We start from the raw sequence: 19,744 nt of genomic DNA, 5'->3' as shown, positions 1-19,744 counted from the left end.
TCCCTCTCTCTCTCTCTCTCAAAATAAAGAAACATTAAAAAACATACTGATTTGAAGAGACACATGGGGGGGCGGGGAGAGGGGCAAACCATAAAACAGACTCTTAACCAAAACCAAACTGAGGGTTCCTGGAAGGGAGGTGGGCAGGGGGATGGGCTAGACGGCTGATGGGTATTGGGAGGGCAACTGTTGTGATGAGCACTGTGTGGTGTATGCAAGTGAAAAAAAGAGAAGGACAAATGCCTATACTATTCAAAAATACTAACGTCCTAAGGAAAGACTACAGAACTGTTCCAGATTGAAAGAGACTGAAAACGCATGACAATTTGAGGCAAGGATAGAGAATTACTAAACAGGCAGATGTGGTAAAATGTTACCTGTGGAAGCGTGTGAAGGAAATAGGGGAATTCTTGTAGTATCATTACTTTACTGTCATCTTGAAATTACATCTAAAAATATCTACAACATGTAAATAAGGTCAAGGCAAGACTCAGAATTCAACTACAAGGTATGTATTATTTTTACTCGGGACTCTGTGTTTCTTGGCCTACTTTAAAGTAATTTATAATAATTAATTATAACTAAAAATAATAAATGTATCCAAAGTCCAACCGAGTTTTAATGTTTCACTATCCACTTAAAATTTTTTCACGGTACATGAAAAGGAAAAGTCTATTTTATAACTAGCATCAGATTTTTATATTTTTATAACCAGCATTTTTTGGTAACTAGCATTTTTATAACTGGCGTCAGATTTGTTCCTCAAGGAAGTAGTTTCAAACCATCACAAGTATCATATACTCTACTCTATTTATCCAGCAACATCAGACAGAACTGAAGGTGTGTCACTTTCCCTGAACTCACCATGTGCAGGTGGAGGGATTTAGCAGGGTCCAGCATGCTGGAATCAATTAACATTAACAGTCTCCTCCGAATGTCAGCTGCTCTGAATGACACGGTACTAGTCTGAGCGCTAGTTACACACATACACAAGAACTTGAGCATGTCGAGGAAAAGCAGATCTTGCTTTGAAAGATGTTCTTCAGCTAAAGGATTCATGGCACCTGAATAAAAAGCCCTTATTAAAACTAAGAGAGGGACACAACACACATATATTGAACATTAACTCAAACATTTTCCAGTCTACAAAAAAAAAAGAGAGGGATGAAAGTCTACGGAAAGCAAAATTATGGTGAAAGTGATTAAACACTAAAAGCTTCAAAATTCTTCATGAAAAGTTACTCTAGGATTCTGTCATCAATAAATAATCTATACAAACATTCACGGAAGCACTGCCAAGTACAGCGAAACAGAGAGGAACCCACACTTCTGACAAAAAAAAAAAAATGGTCACGTGAGTTATGGTACATATGTTAATTTGGATATTACGAAGCCATTAAAAAGTACAATGATCAGGACACTTGGGTGGCTCAGTCAGTTAAGCATCTGATTTCTGCTCAGGTCATATCTCACAGTTCGTGGGTTTGAGCCCCGCATTGGGCTCTCTGCTAACAGTTCAGAGCCTGGATCGTGCTTCAGATTCTGTGTCTCCCTCTCTCTCTGTCCCTCCCCTGCTCTAAATCTCTCTCTCTCTCTCTCTCTTGCTCTCTCTCAAAAATAAACATTAAAAAATATATATTTTTAGGTATAATTACCAATAAAGCTTAATGAAAAAAAATGCTCACAGTTGTTAAAAGGAAATGAAGGCATAAAAAAACATGTGAACGGTTGATGCTGATTCCAAAAAGCGATGGCCCCAGGGGTGTTTTCACTCTCCTGCTTTGTTTTCCAAATAATCTATTTTAAATTCCTTAGATGAAGAATAACACAGGTAACTAATAAATTCAATTCAAAATCAAAGAAATCTAAGGTACACAGAAAGGAACCAATCCCAGCAGACTATAGAAGGGAAAATAAAATGGGCAAAAAATTGGTATCTCTGAGGCCTTTCGTAATGCCAAATCAATACAAAGGGAAAAAGAAGTAAATGCGTATTTACCAATAGTACTTTGACCCTCTCCAGATACGTTAGCATCACTAACACTGCCGGCAGGGTAATCACTGAATAGACTCATGGATGACTGATCCTCCGCCTCCATCAGACTTTCATCAGGATCATCTTCCACTGATTCCACTTCTCCATAGTCAAATGGCTTTCTGCTGAAGGATGCCTTCAGAGAAGAAAAACAAAGATGTTTAAATTGGCTTCTTCCAGAAGCATGTTTTAGTTAAAATTCACCTAATCAAACAATTCAACATTCACATGTATGAATGCTGCAGTATTATTTCTATTAAATGTCTAACAATAAAAAATGGATACACTGTAGTATGTATATACAACAATAATACGCAAACCTTAAAAATAATTTCTTACAATAAGCTTTGTAACACCCAAATGTCATGAGCATATGGGGAAAAGTATAAATTGGTAGGACTGTTTTTGAGGAAATTGACAATATCCATCAAAAAGTAAAATTCGCATTCCTTTTAAACAAGCAATTCCACTGCTAGAATTTATTCTACATTCATGATATACACACATACTAGTAGACAGAAATACAAGAATCTTTACCACAAAACTCTCTGTAACAACAACAAAATAGAAACGACATCTAATGGTAAGGTCAGATGGACTAAAAATACATATATACCATTCCCATATAATGAGATACAATGCTACTTTAAAAAAACAAGTAGGAGCGCCTGGGTGGCTCAGTCAATTGGGTATCTGATTTCGGCTCAGGTCACGATCTTGCAGTTCGTGAGTTCAACCCTGCGTCCGGCTCTGTGCTGACAGCTTGGAGCCTGGAGCCTGTTCCAGATTCTGTGTCTCCCTCTCTCTCTCTCTCTGCCCCTCCCCTGCTCGTGCTCTGTCTCTGTCTCTCTCAAAAATAAATATACATTAAAATAAATAAATAAATAAATAAAAAACAGCAGCATGTAGCAACATAGAAGAATGACCAAATTACAGAATATTTTTCATTCAACATACATTTGAGTAAGTAGTGTACACGCCAGGCACTGTTCTAGACTAAAGAATACATGTAGCAAAAGCCCATTCGTATGGATGGAAGAAAAGTCAATGCCATGATGAGAAGGTGTTGTTCGTCTGACACAGTTTTTGTTTTTATTTTTAAAGATAAACAATTACTTTGAATTCTGGTATAATATTACATAGAAATAAGTGTAAGCCTGGATGATTACTTTACAATCATTCAGTCTATTACTAATTACTGAAAAACTAAAAGCCAACCAGTATGTACTGATATTAAGAAGCAAAGAATATATTCCCCTCCAAAACCAAATAACTTCAATTTCCACATTTAAAAATACATAAGGTGCCATATATCGTGAGATGAATACCTACCGAAGAGAGGTATCGACGAAAAAAGAATCAAAGAATCAATGAAACAGGGTGGTAAAACACGCATACTTACTAAACTTCTACAAATATCTGCAATATCATTCATTAGCTTTGATGTCAACAATCTCAGGAAAAATCCAGATGCAATCTTACTTGGACTGGGCTGTAATGAAGACAAAAACACAAGCAAACAAAAAAATAAAAACTTATTCTTGGCAGACAATATCTTCTCTATCTTAAATGAAATACCAATTTTCTTTGACGCTGGAAATTCTCTATCATGAGAAGCATGGATGATCAGTTTACTATCAGGGCCAAGATATAAACTGCATCAACAACACTAACCTCTTTTCTTAGAGTAATAACTACAGCACATTTAAGTATATTGTGTATAAACATTAAAGTAAAATACCGACTAGTGACCCTAAACACAAGTGATAACTGTAAGTTTGAATTCACACTTCCATTTCTCTCCTTCCCCATTTACAGAAAAACACAGAAAAACACATTACGTTTTTTTAGCCAAAAACAAAAACACATTATAAAATCAAAAATATGTGCTGGTAATATTGTTATGTAGCCATGTAGTTATCATTAGCTTTCGAAAAACTTGCTTTCCAACTGTGACTGACACTCTGGCCTGGCTCAGGTACAACTTAGGCCTGTTCCAAATCGAAACAAAGATGACACAGAGCAACACTCTTTCTGCCCAGGGTTCTACAAGACTATCTGGGCAAAAGAGAACAAGGCATGTGCTGGAGTTCTCTATCTTCATGGTGCTCACTAGCCCCGGTACAGTGGTATGCACCTCACATGGCCACAGTCAACAAATTTTTACTAAATGAAAGAAAATGCGCTGCCCATAAAAGAGTTGCCTCTGTAGTTGGCTATAAAAGTGGTAATCCCAGAAACCTTCCCGAAATGATGAAATTCGTTCCTGAGAAACTCAGATTACCTGTTGCTTTATTCCTGTGGATGCTACCTTTATTTACATTCCATTTAATTGTAAATTACAAATGGACCAAAAAACAGTACCACCAGCACCCAGTTATCCACCACGCTGAGTGACCACACAGTGAAGTAAGAACACCTTACCCTGGTACAGTTAGACAAGCAACGCGTACAGAGATGCATCAAATTTCTCAGTGAGACAATCCTAGATTCTTCATGGGGCTTATTTTTAAACACAGTGATACTTTCTCCGGCACACTGCATGAGAGACTATTGATAAAAGAAGAAAAAATCCAAACTCTAGTTAAAATGACAGTTTAGGGATTGCTCTTCAAAGTCTACTTAAGAAATAAAATCAGTGTTCTTAAGTTATACTTGGCTATCCAGAGTAACTAAAAGTCATAGTAACAATTAACAGTGTTTTTAATGACTTAACGTATACTCTGTTCTCCTTACAAACCACACGCTGACAGAACAGGACTCAGAGATGAAAGTAAGTTTCATGTGTCCAGCAAACCTGCTTAACACTCAGTCAAGGATTCTTTAGGATAACTGATCACAGAAAAAACGTTTAAAAGTGCCCATACAAGTCAGTGTTTTTCTTTAACAAGATTAAGTGTTAATGTGATACTATTTCAATTACTCTACGTATAGTTGGGTTAAAATCAAGTTTTAAGGAAGGATGGATAATTCCATTTCTCTCAGACAGCATAAACCAAAGAGAAAAGGTTACCCTATGTAGAAGTTTTTATGTTTTCTCAAGCAAATATACCAATTTCCCCAGGAATACATTGCACTCATATTTATCCAGAATGTGAACAGAATGAATTCTCATACCTTGGCTTTCTGGAACAACTCTGATTTATATGCTTCCTCTTCAGCTATTACACCCATGTAACAATAGCAGCCAAGAACACCCACCACAAGACTTGAACATCGGATAAGCGTTTCTGCATCTGTAGACTTCAAGTGAACCAAGAAAGAAAAAATATACACGTTTCACAAATAATTTTGAGTACCACAGTTATCTTTTGTAGGAACAAATCTTAGGTACACATTAAGAAACTAGTTAACTGATTTAATAGTGGCATAATTCTGATTATCTCTAAAAACATCTAAGAGATCCCTGCGGAGTTGTGATAACTAGAAATCTTGGGAAAAACAAAACTATCTCCTAATGGCCAAGTTAGGCATCTATCTCCTCTTAAAGTAGCACAATGTACTGTACACAAAGGCCCTTAATATTTGAGGTACGGTGGAAAGAAAAAAAATGATACACAAATAAAAGTCTATAACTCTTTGAATAGGAGCAGAAATCAGATTCATATAAAGAGATATTAAAATGACATTTTGAGCTTCAGAAAGATAAGAACCCTGACTTACCCAGCTTTTTAGACTCTAGAAACTTGCACAAATTTTGCAAGTAGATATCACTCAGCCAAATTTACACAATTATTTACAAATCTGCAATGGCTACACAGAAAAATAACATTTCCAGATTGCTCTGTTCCTATATTGTAGGAAATGGCATTTTAGGGGAAAACACAGAAGACTTTATTACTTTGTCATGAAAATGGTTACAAGCGTGATCTAGCAGAATGTCAGTAACTAAGGATAAGACATATGAAACAGACACACTATCTCTTCTCTGGCTCTGTGGGTCATTATCCCACAGATAATGAATTCACTCCTCTGAGTAACTTACAAATTTTATTTTATTCAACAAATATTTCACCATTTACAATATAACAAGGCATTGTGGAAGATCCAAAGATTAACAAAAATACAGATGTCCTTTAAGGAGATTTACAGCATGGCTTGAAACATCTGCATATAAAACATACACACAAATATCCATGGGACAAGGAATATACTAAGAGTTACTTTAAAAAGAAATACTAGGGCGCCTGGGTGGCTCAGTCGGTTGAGCATCCAACTTTGGCTCAGGTCATGATATCTTGGTCCTCGAGTTCAAGCCCCCCCATCAAGCTCTATGCTGACAGCTCAGAGCCTGCAGCCTGTTTCGGATTCTGTCTCCCTCTCTCTCTTCCCCCACTCACGCTCTCTCTCTCAAAAATAAAACATTAAAAAAAATTTTTTTGACAAATACTAAGTACTGTGAAAATCAAAAGATGAATTATTATGGCTGAGATTATCTAAAAAAGGCTTTAGCAGGATTTTGACATGTGGATGATTTTGAACACACAAAAAATAGGTAGAAAGATATTTATTTCACGTCAAAAATAACGGGAGTTTCGGCAAGAGAATGGTACACACAAAGAAAATTTGTGATCTTTTTTTCTTTGAGAAAGAGAGAAATAGAAAGAGAGACAGAGAGAGACAGAGAGAGAGAGAGAGAGAGAGAGAGAGAGAGAATCTCAAGCAGGCTCCATTGCTAGCGTGGAGCCCAACACCCAACGCGGGGCTCAATCTCACCACGAGATCATGACCTGAGCCAAAATCAAGAGACAAACACTTAACCAACTGAGACACCCAGGCGCCCCATGAGAATGTGTGATCTTAAGACAGTGAAGAAAACGATTTATGAGAAATTACTAGTGACCTCTAAACTATGGGTGATTGCTAGATCATTTGTTACATTTTATTAACACTTCTCCCTCTTCAAGTGTCACCAAGATCTTTGAGATCAGTTTAAATGATGTTCTTGTCTGTTATTGTAACCTCTCCCTCCTCTCAGTGGAGAGGTTCTTTCTCATCATATAATCCCTATGCTCCAAACCATTATTGTTCCCCACAAACCCACACAAAGATTTCTACTTCTTTAACATCTACTGGAATTCCTGGTACAAAAGAAACACAAATTATTCTTCTTGGGTCTTTCTGCTCTTGTAGTAAGTCTTCCCTATTTGTACGCATGTACTGTCACTATGCTTTTTTTAATTAAGCCTGTCACCATCCTCAGGGCCCCTTCTGCCTGTTTCTCCTTCCTAACAGTCCACCAAAGTTGAGTCAGATGTAGGCTTTAGTTCTTCTGAAAATCTCACCTCAAAGGAGTAGTTATTTAGAAGCTGTTCTGATAACCCCAGAAGACAGCGATCCAGTGATTCCTTAAGGTTCTGGTGGACAGAAATGCGTCCACTGGACTGGAGCTTTTCTACAGGACATTCCTTCACAATCGTTAAGAAATCCATCTTGTCGAAAGTTGTCTGAAGAAACAGTTCTTCAATTTCTGAGAACGAAGACTCCTCTGCATCTTTGTGGTGTTGTTCACTTCAAGAGAGTAAGACCTTAAATGTACAATCAAGTGACCAACTGCTTCACCTCCACGCAGCAGCAATTTATCACAAATGAAAACTTTAACTTAGCATCTACTTTACAGACTGCTTACACAATTAACGGATTAGTCTTTTTAAAGGCTTCTCGGCTTTGGAATGGCTATGCTCGTGTACCAGCTTTCATTTTGCAATAGCAAATTCCAGTAACACATGGATGAAAGACACATAGGTTATAATTTCAAAGGCAAAGTCAGAAAACATTAAAAAGAAAACATTAATAGCACCAGGTACAAACACTAAGATAAACATTATCTGAAAACACTTTCCTTTTTTCTGCTTTGATTTCTCCAAAATGAAGGAGTTTTTCATGCTATGCCCTCTCAAGGGAGATCAGGAGTCTTAATACTAGTGAGCCATTTTCCGCCACAGTGATAATCAGGGGCCTCTTCAGTCAATCAACTAAAATGAGGTTTTTAGACTTATTTTTACTTTGACCTATCCTCCATTACCATTAATTTTAAAATGAACAGATTTTACATGGCATACAAAAATGGGTCACATCTTTAAAAAACTCATGTCTTAACCACCCGTGATAACTATTGTATTTCTTCCATTGGCAAGTGTTGCCACGCTATACTACACGGCATTAAAAACCAGTCGACAGGGGCGCCTGGGTGGCGCAGTCGGTTAAGCGTCCGACTTCAGCCAGGTCACGATCTCGCGGTCCGTGGGTTCGAGCCCCGCGTCAGGCTCTGGGCTGATGGCTCAGAGCCTGGAGCCTGTTTCCGATTCTGTGTCTCCCTCTCTCTGCCCCTCCCCCGTTCATGCTCTGTCTCTCTCTGTCCCAAAAATAAATAAACGATGAAAAAAAAAAAGAAAAAAAAAAAAAAACCAGTCGACAGGATCTAAAATTATAGAACGCAGATCACTATCATTGAATTAAAAGCAGCTTTTTCCCTGGCTCAGAGATGGAATTTTCTTTAATTGATCAACTTAGTTCATAACTTTTAAGACGTAGCTACTACCCTGCTAAAATTATTATCTTTGTAATTAACAGCCATAGCTTAAACGAATACAGAACTCTATTAGATAACATACCATTCTGGCACTCTTTGGAAAAAATTCATTGCAGCTTTAGAGTTTTTCATAGTGAGACTCACAAGAATTTTCTCCAGTGCAAGATGAGGAAAATTACTACAAAGGAAAATTAAAAAAAAATCTTCACTTAGAAGACCAAAACCCATTGAATGCATTGTTTATACTTAAATATCCATGTTTGGTTGTAAATCTTGACATCACTTTCTTTCATCGTTACTGAATTTTTTAACATCTAAAACAAGAATTAAGAAGCATACGTTTATTTTATGTTACTATAATTTTCAATACTTGCTGGCAGCAGACTCATCTAATTTTTAAAAATTGTATCTGAAACAGATTGTGAAATTAAAACAAAAGCACTAGGACCCACAAAATCCCATCCTCTACTCCTTCAGTCCTGACCACCAGCTGTGGAAAGGTTACAGGGTCAAGCTGCTCCCTGTCTCCAGTTTCCTCCCCCCCATTAATTTAACACCCGTCACGCACAAGATACTCCCATTCTGATTCCGGGATACGTCTGCGTCAGACATACATGCAGATGAACCTACTCACAGAAAATCACAAAGGAACACGGAAGTGCTCAAAGAATTATAATTTGTATTATACAGGCACATCCCCCTGTGTTCTCACTGTCTCAGCAGAGATAAAAACAAAGTAAAAGGACATGAAGACATCCAAGCACAAAGACACAGAACACTGGAAAAACAAAGGGACTGTTTAATATTTGGGGTAAGGTCTGAGAAACCCCACATTACCACTGTGCAACAAGCCAACGAGTATCAAACAAGCACAAGCCTCCGTTACCTCCCCATACAAAAAGCAGCTGGATGCTAAGGAATTCAAATCACCTGTGAAGAACTGGGGGCGGCTCGGTACTGTCTTCAAAGTCATCCTCTAACTGATAGAATAAGAGCCATTTCATTATCAATTCCTTTAACGAAAAGCTTCTATTTACTTCACATGTATTCTGCTCCACTCCTGTCTTTACTGTTTCTGGAACAACGCAGGTGGTCAGGGCCAAAGTCAAGCAGCACACTGCAGGACTACAACAAAACAGAGGGCGCTGTTGTTAAAAATAAGCTTTCCCCCCCCACCACCACCCCGGGCCCAGTCCTAATAGTTCTGTTTTCTTTCTGCAGTAAGTGCTATCACGAGAATAACCAAAATTAGATTACATGTGATCAAAGAATGACAAAGCGTTCCCCACCCTTGAGTGACAGAATAGGAGAGTCAAGAATGGGAGAAAAGAATTGCAAGAGGAGACTATAAACGCTACCTATATATTCTTGCAGGAAAAGCAGCAATGCACCAATTTTAAGTTACCATCTCCTGTCCACATTCTTTCCCTCAAGAACAATTTGTATCTCTTTGGTTGTTTTTTTTTAAACGTTTATTTCTGAGAGACACAGACACAGCATGAGTGGGAGAGGAGTAGAGAGCAGGGAGACACAGAGTCTGAAGCAGGCTCCAGGCTCCGAACTGTCAGCACAGAGCCTGAAGCCAGGCTCGAACTCGGGAACAGGGAGATCATGACCTGAGCCGAAGTCAGATGCCCAACCGACTGAGCCACCCAGGCACCCCCAGAATTTAACATATTTTTTAACTGAAGTGAAAAACTACAAAAACCAGAGGGGGGAAAAAAAAAAGTATATGTATATATAAAAATCTAATACAATACATAAATCAACCTACCATGAAGGTCTGCAGGCTGACCCAGTAAATAACTTCCAGAATTCTCTATCAACCTCAATTAAACCACCTTGAATTATAGCTCCAAGTAAGCCAAAGTTTTCAGCTTGTATTCGTTCAGAACTTATACCACGAAAAGTAATAGACCAAATTTTAGTCCAGAGTTTCAATAAATCTGATTTCTGTGAGCTTTCCAGGTCTGATTTCTTGCCTTGACACGATGCAAGCTCCACAAGGCACCGTAACACGTATGGCGTGCGCTCCCCATGTCGCTGCTGAGGCAGAAGCTGGTACAGTATCATCAGTAATGGTGACAACTCATAGTTAGGTAAACTTGAAGGATATTTTGATATTAATTGGGTTGCAATCTGTAACCTAAAAGAAAAAAGTGTAATTAATTTGAAAATGATTCAAGTCTATTAACAAGCTAACAGAAAACAAATCTACAGACATAGCACCTTTACAATATCCTAAAGAATCACCATCATTACTTTCCATACTACTCTCCAAATAAAAGGCTCTTAGTATTTATTAAGCCCTACTTCCTAAAGTGACAGGAAGAATGACAACTTTTTGGCCAGGTAGGGGAGCTGTCATATTTCCCTTACACAAAAATTCTGAGGAGTAACTAAAGGTAAGTGCACCTGACTGGCTCCGTAGGTAGAGCATGTAACTCTTGATCTCAGGGCTGGGAGTGTGAGCCCCACATTGAAGCCTACTTAAAAATAAATAAAAAGTAAATTATCAATTTTCTTTTTATTTATTTTTTTGTTAATTTTTTAATGTTTATTTTTGAAAGAGAGAGAGAGCACACAAGTGGCAGAGGGGCAGAGAGAGAGGGAGTCAGAGAATCCAAAGTAGGCTCCATGCTGTCAGAGCAAAGCCCGAAGTGAGGCTTGAACCCCACGGACCATGAGATCATGACCTGAGCCAAAGTTGAAAGCCCAACTGATGGAGCCACCCAGATGCTCCAATTTTTTTTTAATAAAATTTATTTATTTTGAGCAAGAGAGCAAGCAGGGGAGGGGCAGAGAGAAAGAGAGAGAGAGAATCCCAAGCAGGCTCCATACTGTCAGTGCAGAGCCTGATGTGGGGCTCAATCTCACGAATCGTAAGATCATGACCTGAGCCGAAATCAAGAGTCAGATGCTTAACTGACTGAGCCACCTAGACGCCCCTAAATGACCCAATTTTCTACTTCTGAATTATCACACCCATCCTTACTCTTTAGCCACGAAGAATATTCCTCTAAAACAAGAACAAAAAAGCCAAACAACTATTCTTCCTAGATGTTGGTTAAGTCAAAAAATATTTGCTGTGAATTCTTAGAATGCATACTGCTCAAGAAGAAGAACTTTATCTTATTCATCCTTGCATCTATAATGCTTGGCACAAAGCAAGTATTCAATAAATAACCCTGCAGGAAATGAACAAATTGAAGAATCTGAAATAGGGATCCTCCACTATATAAAATAAACATGAGTTCAAACACTAGGTATCTAAATCAAGATGCTTTCCCCCACAACGCAATTATATTTAACTATTACATCAACATGGGGAAAACGGAGACAGGGATCACAGAAGCTTGACTGTCACCTACAAATTTCTAAGTGTCCTTGTTCAAGCTGCGGAACCTTCCTCAGTTTGATAAAATGAACAGGCTGGACTGGATGAATTCTAAAGACTCCTACCAAACCTAATATTTTATGTTATCACAGAGGTCAACAATTTAATCATTTAAGTAACTGTGTATGCTGTACCCGGCAAAATTTTAAAAAGACAACCTTTCATTGTGGCAAGAGGTCCAAATTATTCTGTGATTTCTGAATGCCATCTTTAATTTCTTCCCAAGCTACTTTTACTAGCAGGTGCTGTACCTGCTAAAATGTCTACGTTGAGATGCGCAACTCAGGAAATTCCACGAGCCACACATGACTGTCTCCCAGGCTGCTGTCCCCCCATCTCCTTTGCTAAGGCCGTGGCCCCGGCTAGAGCACATGAGCCACGGTGGTGGACCTCAACACGTCCCAGCAACCACCTTCCCCTCCGCCAATGACTGGTTTAGGAGTGGACAGATGACCTAGTTATGGCCAGGCTGTTGTAGTAGAGGTCTCATAAGAAAAACTAAATGAGACCAGGATGACACTGAAAAAGAGAAAATTTTACCAAGGCACAAGATCAAAATCATTCTGTGACTTCTGAAGATGATCTTTTATTACGTCCCAGCCTAATTCTATTTTCCTCTTTTTGCAAGTTGCACCGTAATCATTAAGTTCTCTTTGTGTGATAGCGTAAGATTGAGAAATCTCCAATGATCTGGTATCTTCATTAAAAACCTGTAAAATAACAAAAAGACAACTTACTTTTTTTGTTTTTTTACACTGTTCCTATTTTCTAATAGTTCATGAGGGAAAAAATGTTCCTCCTCAAATTAGACAGAGGAAAGTCATAGAGCAAAAGTAATAAATCATGGAAATACATAAGCATGATAACATAGTAAGGAACAAACATTTTACAGGACTGTAACAGCTCTCCAGGAAGCACATATTACCAAGCAAAAATCTCTATTTTCAATGGGATTAAATTTAAAAAAGCTTTTTTAATTAAAAAAAAGTATTTTAAGTTTAGCATTAAGAAAATATCTGACAAATGAAATTACCCAGGATGTTAATCAAATTTCTGGGAAAAAGTTTTACTTAAGAAACATTAAAAAAAAAAAAAAATTTTTTTTAAAAAGAAACATTAAGGCATAGGGGCGCTTGGGTGGTTCAGTCGGTGAAGCATCCGACTTTGGCTCAGGTCATGATCTCGCAGTTTGTGGGTTCGAGCCCCACGTCGGGCTCTGTGCTGACAGCTCAGGGCCTAGAGCCTGCTTCAGATTCTGTGTCTCTCTCTCTCTGCCCCTCCCCCACTCACACTCAGTCCCTCTCTCTCTCTCTCAAACATAAAATAAAAACATTAAAAAAAAAAACAAAACTGCCATCAACTGATGAACGGGCAAAATGTAAAATACCCACGCTACTAAACATTATCAGGCAATAAAAAGGAATGAACCACTAGTTCCTAGCACAACATGGACGAAAGACTACAAGTTGCTTCCACGTAGTTTACAGTTGTGTTTCTATTTCATTTACATGAAATGTCCAAAATAGCAAATCTTTAGAGACACAAAGGAGCTTAGTGGTTAGCTGCTAAAAACTGAAAAAAGCTGGGCACTGGGACTGACTGCTAACAGGTACAGAGTCTGTTTGGGGAGTAGTGGAAATATTCTGGAATCACACAGTGGTGATGCTTGCACAATATAGTGAAAATACTGAAAACCACTCAATTGTGTACTTGTATGCTATGTGATTTCTAACTCAGTAGAAAAAAAAATTTTAAACAAGAAACATGATCTGATTTTCTACAGACAACCTTTTAAGAATGAAGAGTTCATCACTAGTTTTCACTAAGTTCATGTGTGCAAAATAGTTATTTTTTAAGTCAGAAGATTAATTCCAAATATTTACAGTATTTTGAACAGAAAAGCTACATATACAAAATAATTTGACAAGGTTTCCTATCAGAACGCACATTTGAAAAGTCCAGTAAAGGGCACCTGGGTGGCTCAGTTGGTTAAGCATCCAACTAGATTTTGGCTCAGGTCAAGACCTCACAAGTCGTGAGATGGAGACCCACATCAGGCTCCATACCGGAGCCTGCTTAAGATCCTCTCTCTATCTCTAAAAAAAACAAAAAAACAAAAAACAAAAAACCCACCAATTAAAAGGAAATTAATGGAAAATTTCAACCAACTGTACCTGGTGACAAATATCTGCCATCAGGTCAATCAAGTTTTCCTTGACAGCAACATTACGGGATCCTGAAGAGTATTTCCCTCTGCTTCCTATATGACTTATCTCATTAATCAGCAGATCATATAAGTTGTATAAGATACTTTTCCATTTATTTGATTCATAAGCACCTGTAATTCAAAAAAAGAGAATATAATCTACATACACACTCCATTTGCCCCACCACCTCCCACAAAACCATTCAGCTACTGAGGCGGAAACTGGGCCAACTGCCCACTCAGTACTAACGCCTCTTGTGACAATATCCTTGGCAAACTCTACTTTGTAGTGTCCGCTTCATGCTCAGCTTACCTGTGTGTCCTATAAAATTCTTCAATAGTCTGATTTTTCTCTGATCAACTCAATGAAAATCTCAATCGAACTTTAACTGTGTCTCTCCCCTGAGGCAAATGTAATTAACATGCTCTGTCATTTACATGAGGACCAAGTTCTCACTACATCATTTAGAGAAAAATGTTACCAGTTCCTTTAACTGGTGTACAAATGACATGTTACCCAGACTTCTCATTATTCTGGTCACCTTCCCCTAAACACACTCCACTCTACTATATCTCTCTTCAAATGGTGACTGTCCAAAATCTGGTAGACAGAATACTCCCACTGTCATCTGACCAGATGGGTAACAAAGGAGCTGTTACTCCCCACAAAGAACCATAAAATCTATTAACACAGTCTAACACTACATTAGTGTTTCTGGCAAACTCACCATCCTGTCAATTTTCATCCTAAATATACCATTAACTAAAACCCTAAACATATCATGCCATCCCATAAATTAAGCCTGATCTTCATCCTGGTGAAAGCTGTGTGAAAGATGACAAACTAAGAGAATCCGCCATTCTTTGACTTCAGGAGTTTCTTGGGCCACAAATACTCTGACTGCACATACTAGAAGAGCCCATTAAACATTGCTACTTTTGAAAAAAATTGGCTATAACTGTTTTCCTCCATTTTAGCTGCTATTACTCAGTGTAGCATGATTTCCTAACACAGTCATTACGCTCGCCATGATGAATTCATCCAAAGGCCAGTACAAGGCCAAAAGTAAACACACCCTGAGCATGGGGGAACTCGTTCAGTTCCTGTTCCGCCCAATAAAGTTCCCTTCTACTGAATGAAGCGAAACCATCCCAGCAGTACTCTTTCTATGAAGGTATAATTGACATGCAACGTTAGTTTCATGTGTACAACGTAATTATTCAGTATTTGTATAACCTTGTGAAATGACCACAGTAAGTCTAGTTAACATACCTTACATAACAAAAAAAGAAAAAAAAAAAAAGCTGCTTCCTTGTGATGAGAACTTTTAAGATCTACTATCCTAGCTGCTTTCAAATATGCGATATGTATTAACCAGCAATACTCTCTTGATGAAAAATGAAGGTAAAGGTATCAAAGAGGAGAAATCATTCATTTCTGGTATTCCCAGCAAACAGGGGCCTGGATCAAGTATGAGGTTTAAAGCAGTATGTACACATCTCCCTGAGGAACTGACTAATCTGACGGCTTTGGGTCCATATTTATCTTTTCTACCTCCTAATAAAAGCCACATGTAAATAAACAAGGCCCTGCCTTCTCTGAACTCTTTTACGCTACAGTATGAGAAATACCTTTTAGCACCTAACTGCTGCATCATCAGCTCCCAGAGGGGACATCGCGTCATATTTGTGTTTCCTTGTGATGCTTAGCAATGTACTAAACAAACAGCACAATATGACTTGCTACCACAACTTCAAATTCTAAAAAAAGTGTGAGAAATATCCCTATGACTAATACCATTATCAAGCACAGTAATCCATAAGAAGGTCATAACCTCCTACAAAATACAATTTTCATACTTAAGCCCCTACATTTCGATGAGGAAGTAAATTCAAAACAGCAAAAACTGCCTTTTATTACCTTTCTCTTGGGTTTTAGCTCCCTTTGGATGACGGATATAAATTTGCAGCTGAAATAATTCAATAATCACTTCTTTTAAGCAATCATTAAGTCTGTGTTGAGTCCAAATATAAAGCAAGGTAGGAAGAACTTCATCTCCTAACTGACACACACAAATTCGAAAGTTAACAGCCAACGTCTTGAGGAAGATAACAAACGCTGCTAAGATGTGGTTTAGACCTGCAGAGCTCTTCTCTTGTCTGTCACAGAAAATAAACACACTCCGCTTAACAGGGAAGACAATGAACACTGAAGACAGTTATGAAGTTGCACGCTGGAAAGAAAAAAGGATCTAATCTTCAAATAACAATAGCCTTAGTTTCAGAACTATTCAGGAAACAAATCCTAGTGGGACTACAGGCAGCAACAACATTATCTGGTGCTAGGACACCAGCTCTCTCTGCTGCTCAAACACCATGTATACAATGTTTCATGTTATAGACTAATGCAGCACAAACGTAAGATATTGATACTTCCAAAATACACTAGTTCATTTTTTCTTAGTACATCTATTCTCAAAAATGGGGAAAATCAAACTACTTAAGAGGATATTTATCTTTTTTAATAAAGCAGCACTGATCTCCCACTTAAAAACATCATTTTCATGTTCTGCCTTTGGATATTCAAGAATAGCTGGAGTGCTACTTTCTTTAGGAATCTACTAATTCTACTACAATGGGCCGATGTTTTTGTTTTTTTAATTGGTAACATTTTCAGATGCTAGATCTAAAAGACAGACTTGCAGAGCACCTGGGTGGCTCAGCCAGTTAAACGTTTGACTCTCGATTTCAACTCAGGTCATGATCTCACAGTTCATGAGTCTGAGCCCCACATCGGGCTCTGGGTTGATAGCATGGCACCTGCTTAAGGTTTTCTGTCTCTGTCCCTCCCCTCTTGCACTCTCTCTCAAAATAAATACACATTAAAACACACACACACACACACACACACACACACACACACACACACACAAAATAAAAGATATACTTGCAAAAAGATCAAATAGATTTCCAATACAGAACAAAACGAGACTAGATTACCTTGCATGATGAATAGCTTTGGAAAAGAAATCCAACAATTTGGAATTCAATCCATCAGTTTGCGAACAGCACCCTCTGGCCACAGCATGAATTATTCTAGCCACTAAAACTCTATTAATGTCTTGTGCAGGTTTAAGGTACAGATTGAAGTACACAGAGAACAACTCTTAAAAAACAAACAAAAACAACCATTTTAGTTATGTTATCAAAAAGAAAATTATGAAAGCATTTAACTTAAAGGTCCTGCTACAATTTAAATTTCAATAATCCCATACAGACAAAAAGATTAAAAATTACACTAATTTACACTCAAAACAGTAAAAGTGTTCAATCAGTATTTAATGTTATGTTATGTAAACTGCCTTCGAGAGAGGAACAACTTAAGGCCGCAGACCATGTGCAGCCGGCCCTCAGACAAGCTGTGGCACCTCTTCAATATCTACGTCCTTCCATGTAGGTCTAACAGAGCATGTGACACAGGGCACACACAATCTACTATTTTGTTTTAAAGCCAATTGATTAATAACACGTGTAAAATATATCAAGAGCATCAAGAACCATGTCAAGGGGATAAAATTTTATTCTACTTGAAACCTAAGGAATCAGAATGCCAGTTTCCTGGGTGTTGGCAGAAGACAAGATATTCTTGATCCGAGAAAAATGACAGTTTATTTCTCACAGCCATGACAATAGCCACAGGACCTTCCTTCTTACATAAATTCCTCAGCCCTGAAGGCAACCTGAAGAGGGACAAGGGACATGATACAAAAGTGAGCTACATTATAGAAGAGAAATCTCAAGCCACTTGTAACAAATAGGCAGCAAGGAAGCCTGTCCTTTGCTCGGAGGAAGCCATCATCTCTGGCTTCCAAGGTCTGCTATACACACGTACTTAAAAAAAGGTTTGGACGGGGCGCCTGGGGGGCTCAGTCGGTTGAGCGTCCAACTTCACCTCAGGTCATGATCTCACGGCTCATGAGTTCGAGCCCTGTGTGGGGCTCTGTACGGACAGCTCAGAGCCTGGAACCTGCTTTGGATTCTGGGTCTCCCTCTTTCTCTCTGCCTGTCTCGCACGCATGCTCTGTCTCTCTGTCTCAAAAAGTAAATAAACATTAAAAAAAAAAAAAAGCCAGGAATAAAGCAGCCAGTGTCTGCTTATAAGACACACAGAAACATTGAAATGCATTGAGAATCATCTCCCAAAACAATGAAAACCAAAGTTGCTAATGCAGGATTTTCTTCCCATAAAGAGAAAAACACAAAGTCCTTGGCTGGTAAAGTAAGACTAACACCATGGGTATCTGCCTTTTCAACTGTATAATATCACTTAATTCTGCAAAAATAGTTTACAATCAGTTATCAAATACAAAAGAATAAGGACAATATAAATACCTCAAACATGATAGTAAAGAAAATAACCGTTCAAATGATTCCTATCGTATATGACATCAATTTATGCAACTCTACATCAGTGCTTCTCAAAGTTTCATCATGACATACAACACCTAAATGGTAAAACTGTGAGTTAATACACACAAACGTGGAGAAGAGAACACAGGAGTGGTTACCTTACTCTTATTAGTTGGTAGGTGCAGAGAGGTGAAATGAGAAAGCCAACTGTCTTGGATTAAAGCTCAAGTTCTAAGGCATTTATGTTAGATCAGGGAAGTTGATCCCAATTCTCATAGAATCCCACATACTATCCTGGCAAGCGGTTAAAAAAAAACCAGCATAAGCCGTCAACAGAAGTCTCAAAAGCAAAGAGTCCAACTTCTTCAAAAAAAGGCTGTAGGACATGCCTCCAGGTGGATTCACTTCCTCCATGAATTCAACACTGACAGAAAAGCTCAAAGAATGAATAGTAAAGGAACATGATATTTAAAAGGACTTCTGGAGTTAAAAGTTTTAAATTAAATGTAGATTCCTTAGGACTTTATACATAGACACTCATGCTATCTGCAAACTGGAACAGTTTTCTTTAGTCCTTTCTAATCTGTATGCCTTTTATTTCCTTTCCTGGCCTAACTGCCCTGTCTAGAACCTCTAGTGCAAGGCTCAACAGGAGTGGGGAGGGCACACATTCTTGCCTTGTTCCCAGTGTCTTTCATGAATGGTTTTAAATTATCGATTCATAACTATTCAGAGTATCTATTTCCCAGTGGGTAAGTTCTGATAGGGTGTGGTTTAAAGGAACTGGTCCAGAGGCATCTGGGTGGCTCAGTCGGTTAAGCGTCTGACTTCAGCTCAGGTCATGATCTCAAGGTTCCTGAGTTCGAGCCCTGCATCAGGCTCTGCAATGACAGCTGGGAGCCTGGCGCCTGCTTCAGATTCTGTGTCTCCCCGTCTCTCTCTGCCCTTTCCCCACTCACGATCGGTCTCTCTCAAAAATAAACATTAAAAAAAAAAAAAGAAGGAATCCATAAAGGAACTGCTGCATTTAAATGCATAGAGTTGTCCATAGTATGTCAATACTCTTTTAATCGCTGCAAAACATGCAACTGTATCTATTTCCTTCCTCATATCAGCAATCTGTGTCTTCTTTTGTATGTAAGTCACTCCTGCTAGCAGTTCTAG

At 38.3% G+C, this 19,744-nt stretch overlaps 1 protein-coding gene across 16 annotated transcripts in view; it reads right to left on the bottom strand.

The window, feature by feature from the left end:
* The window catches only part of ATM (ATM serine/threonine kinase), a 132,239-nt gene that overhangs the window by 92,321 nt on the left and 20,174 nt on the right, over nucleotides 1–19,744 (bottom strand). For 15 of the 16 annotated variants that reach the window (XR_007156155.1, XR_007156156.1, XR_007156157.1 and 12 more), the window contains 13 exons: nucleotides 17,171–17,336; nucleotides 16,092–16,330; nucleotides 14,139–14,302; nucleotides 12,505–12,674; nucleotides 10,342–10,713; nucleotides 9,498–9,692; nucleotides 8,650–8,745; nucleotides 7,321–7,546; nucleotides 5,153–5,278; nucleotides 4,460–4,585; nucleotides 3,438–3,527; nucleotides 2,000–2,171; nucleotides 865–1,064 (listed from right to left, as the gene is read on the bottom strand). Coding sequence is in view for 11 of the 16 variants with exons in the window: in XM_047877193.1 (XP_047733149.1) it covers nucleotides 865–1,064; nucleotides 2,000–2,171; nucleotides 3,438–3,527; nucleotides 4,460–4,585; nucleotides 5,153–5,278; nucleotides 7,321–7,546; nucleotides 8,650–8,745; nucleotides 9,498–9,692; nucleotides 10,342–10,713; nucleotides 12,505–12,674; nucleotides 14,139–14,302; nucleotides 16,092–16,330; nucleotides 17,171–17,336 (2,342 nt within the window). In the remaining 5 variants the exon portion in view is untranslated. The remainder of the gene's footprint in view (nucleotides 1–864; nucleotides 1,065–1,999; nucleotides 2,172–3,437; nucleotides 3,528–4,459; nucleotides 4,586–5,152; nucleotides 5,279–7,320; nucleotides 7,547–8,649; nucleotides 8,746–9,497; nucleotides 9,693–10,341; nucleotides 10,714–12,504; nucleotides 12,675–14,138; nucleotides 14,303–16,091; nucleotides 16,331–17,170; nucleotides 17,337–19,744) is intronic. The other variant, XM_047877201.1, reaches the window with a different exon arrangement.

Source organism: Prionailurus viverrinus, chromosome D1 (genome assembly GCF_022837055.1).
Source record: "Prionailurus viverrinus isolate Anna chromosome D1, UM_Priviv_1.0, whole genome shotgun sequence".
NCBI classification, from domain to species: domain Eukaryota; kingdom Metazoa; phylum Chordata; class Mammalia; order Carnivora; family Felidae; genus Prionailurus; species Prionailurus viverrinus.
The sequence above is the reverse complement of the archived record's forward strand: the minus strand, read 5'-3'. Positions and strand labels throughout refer to the sequence as shown.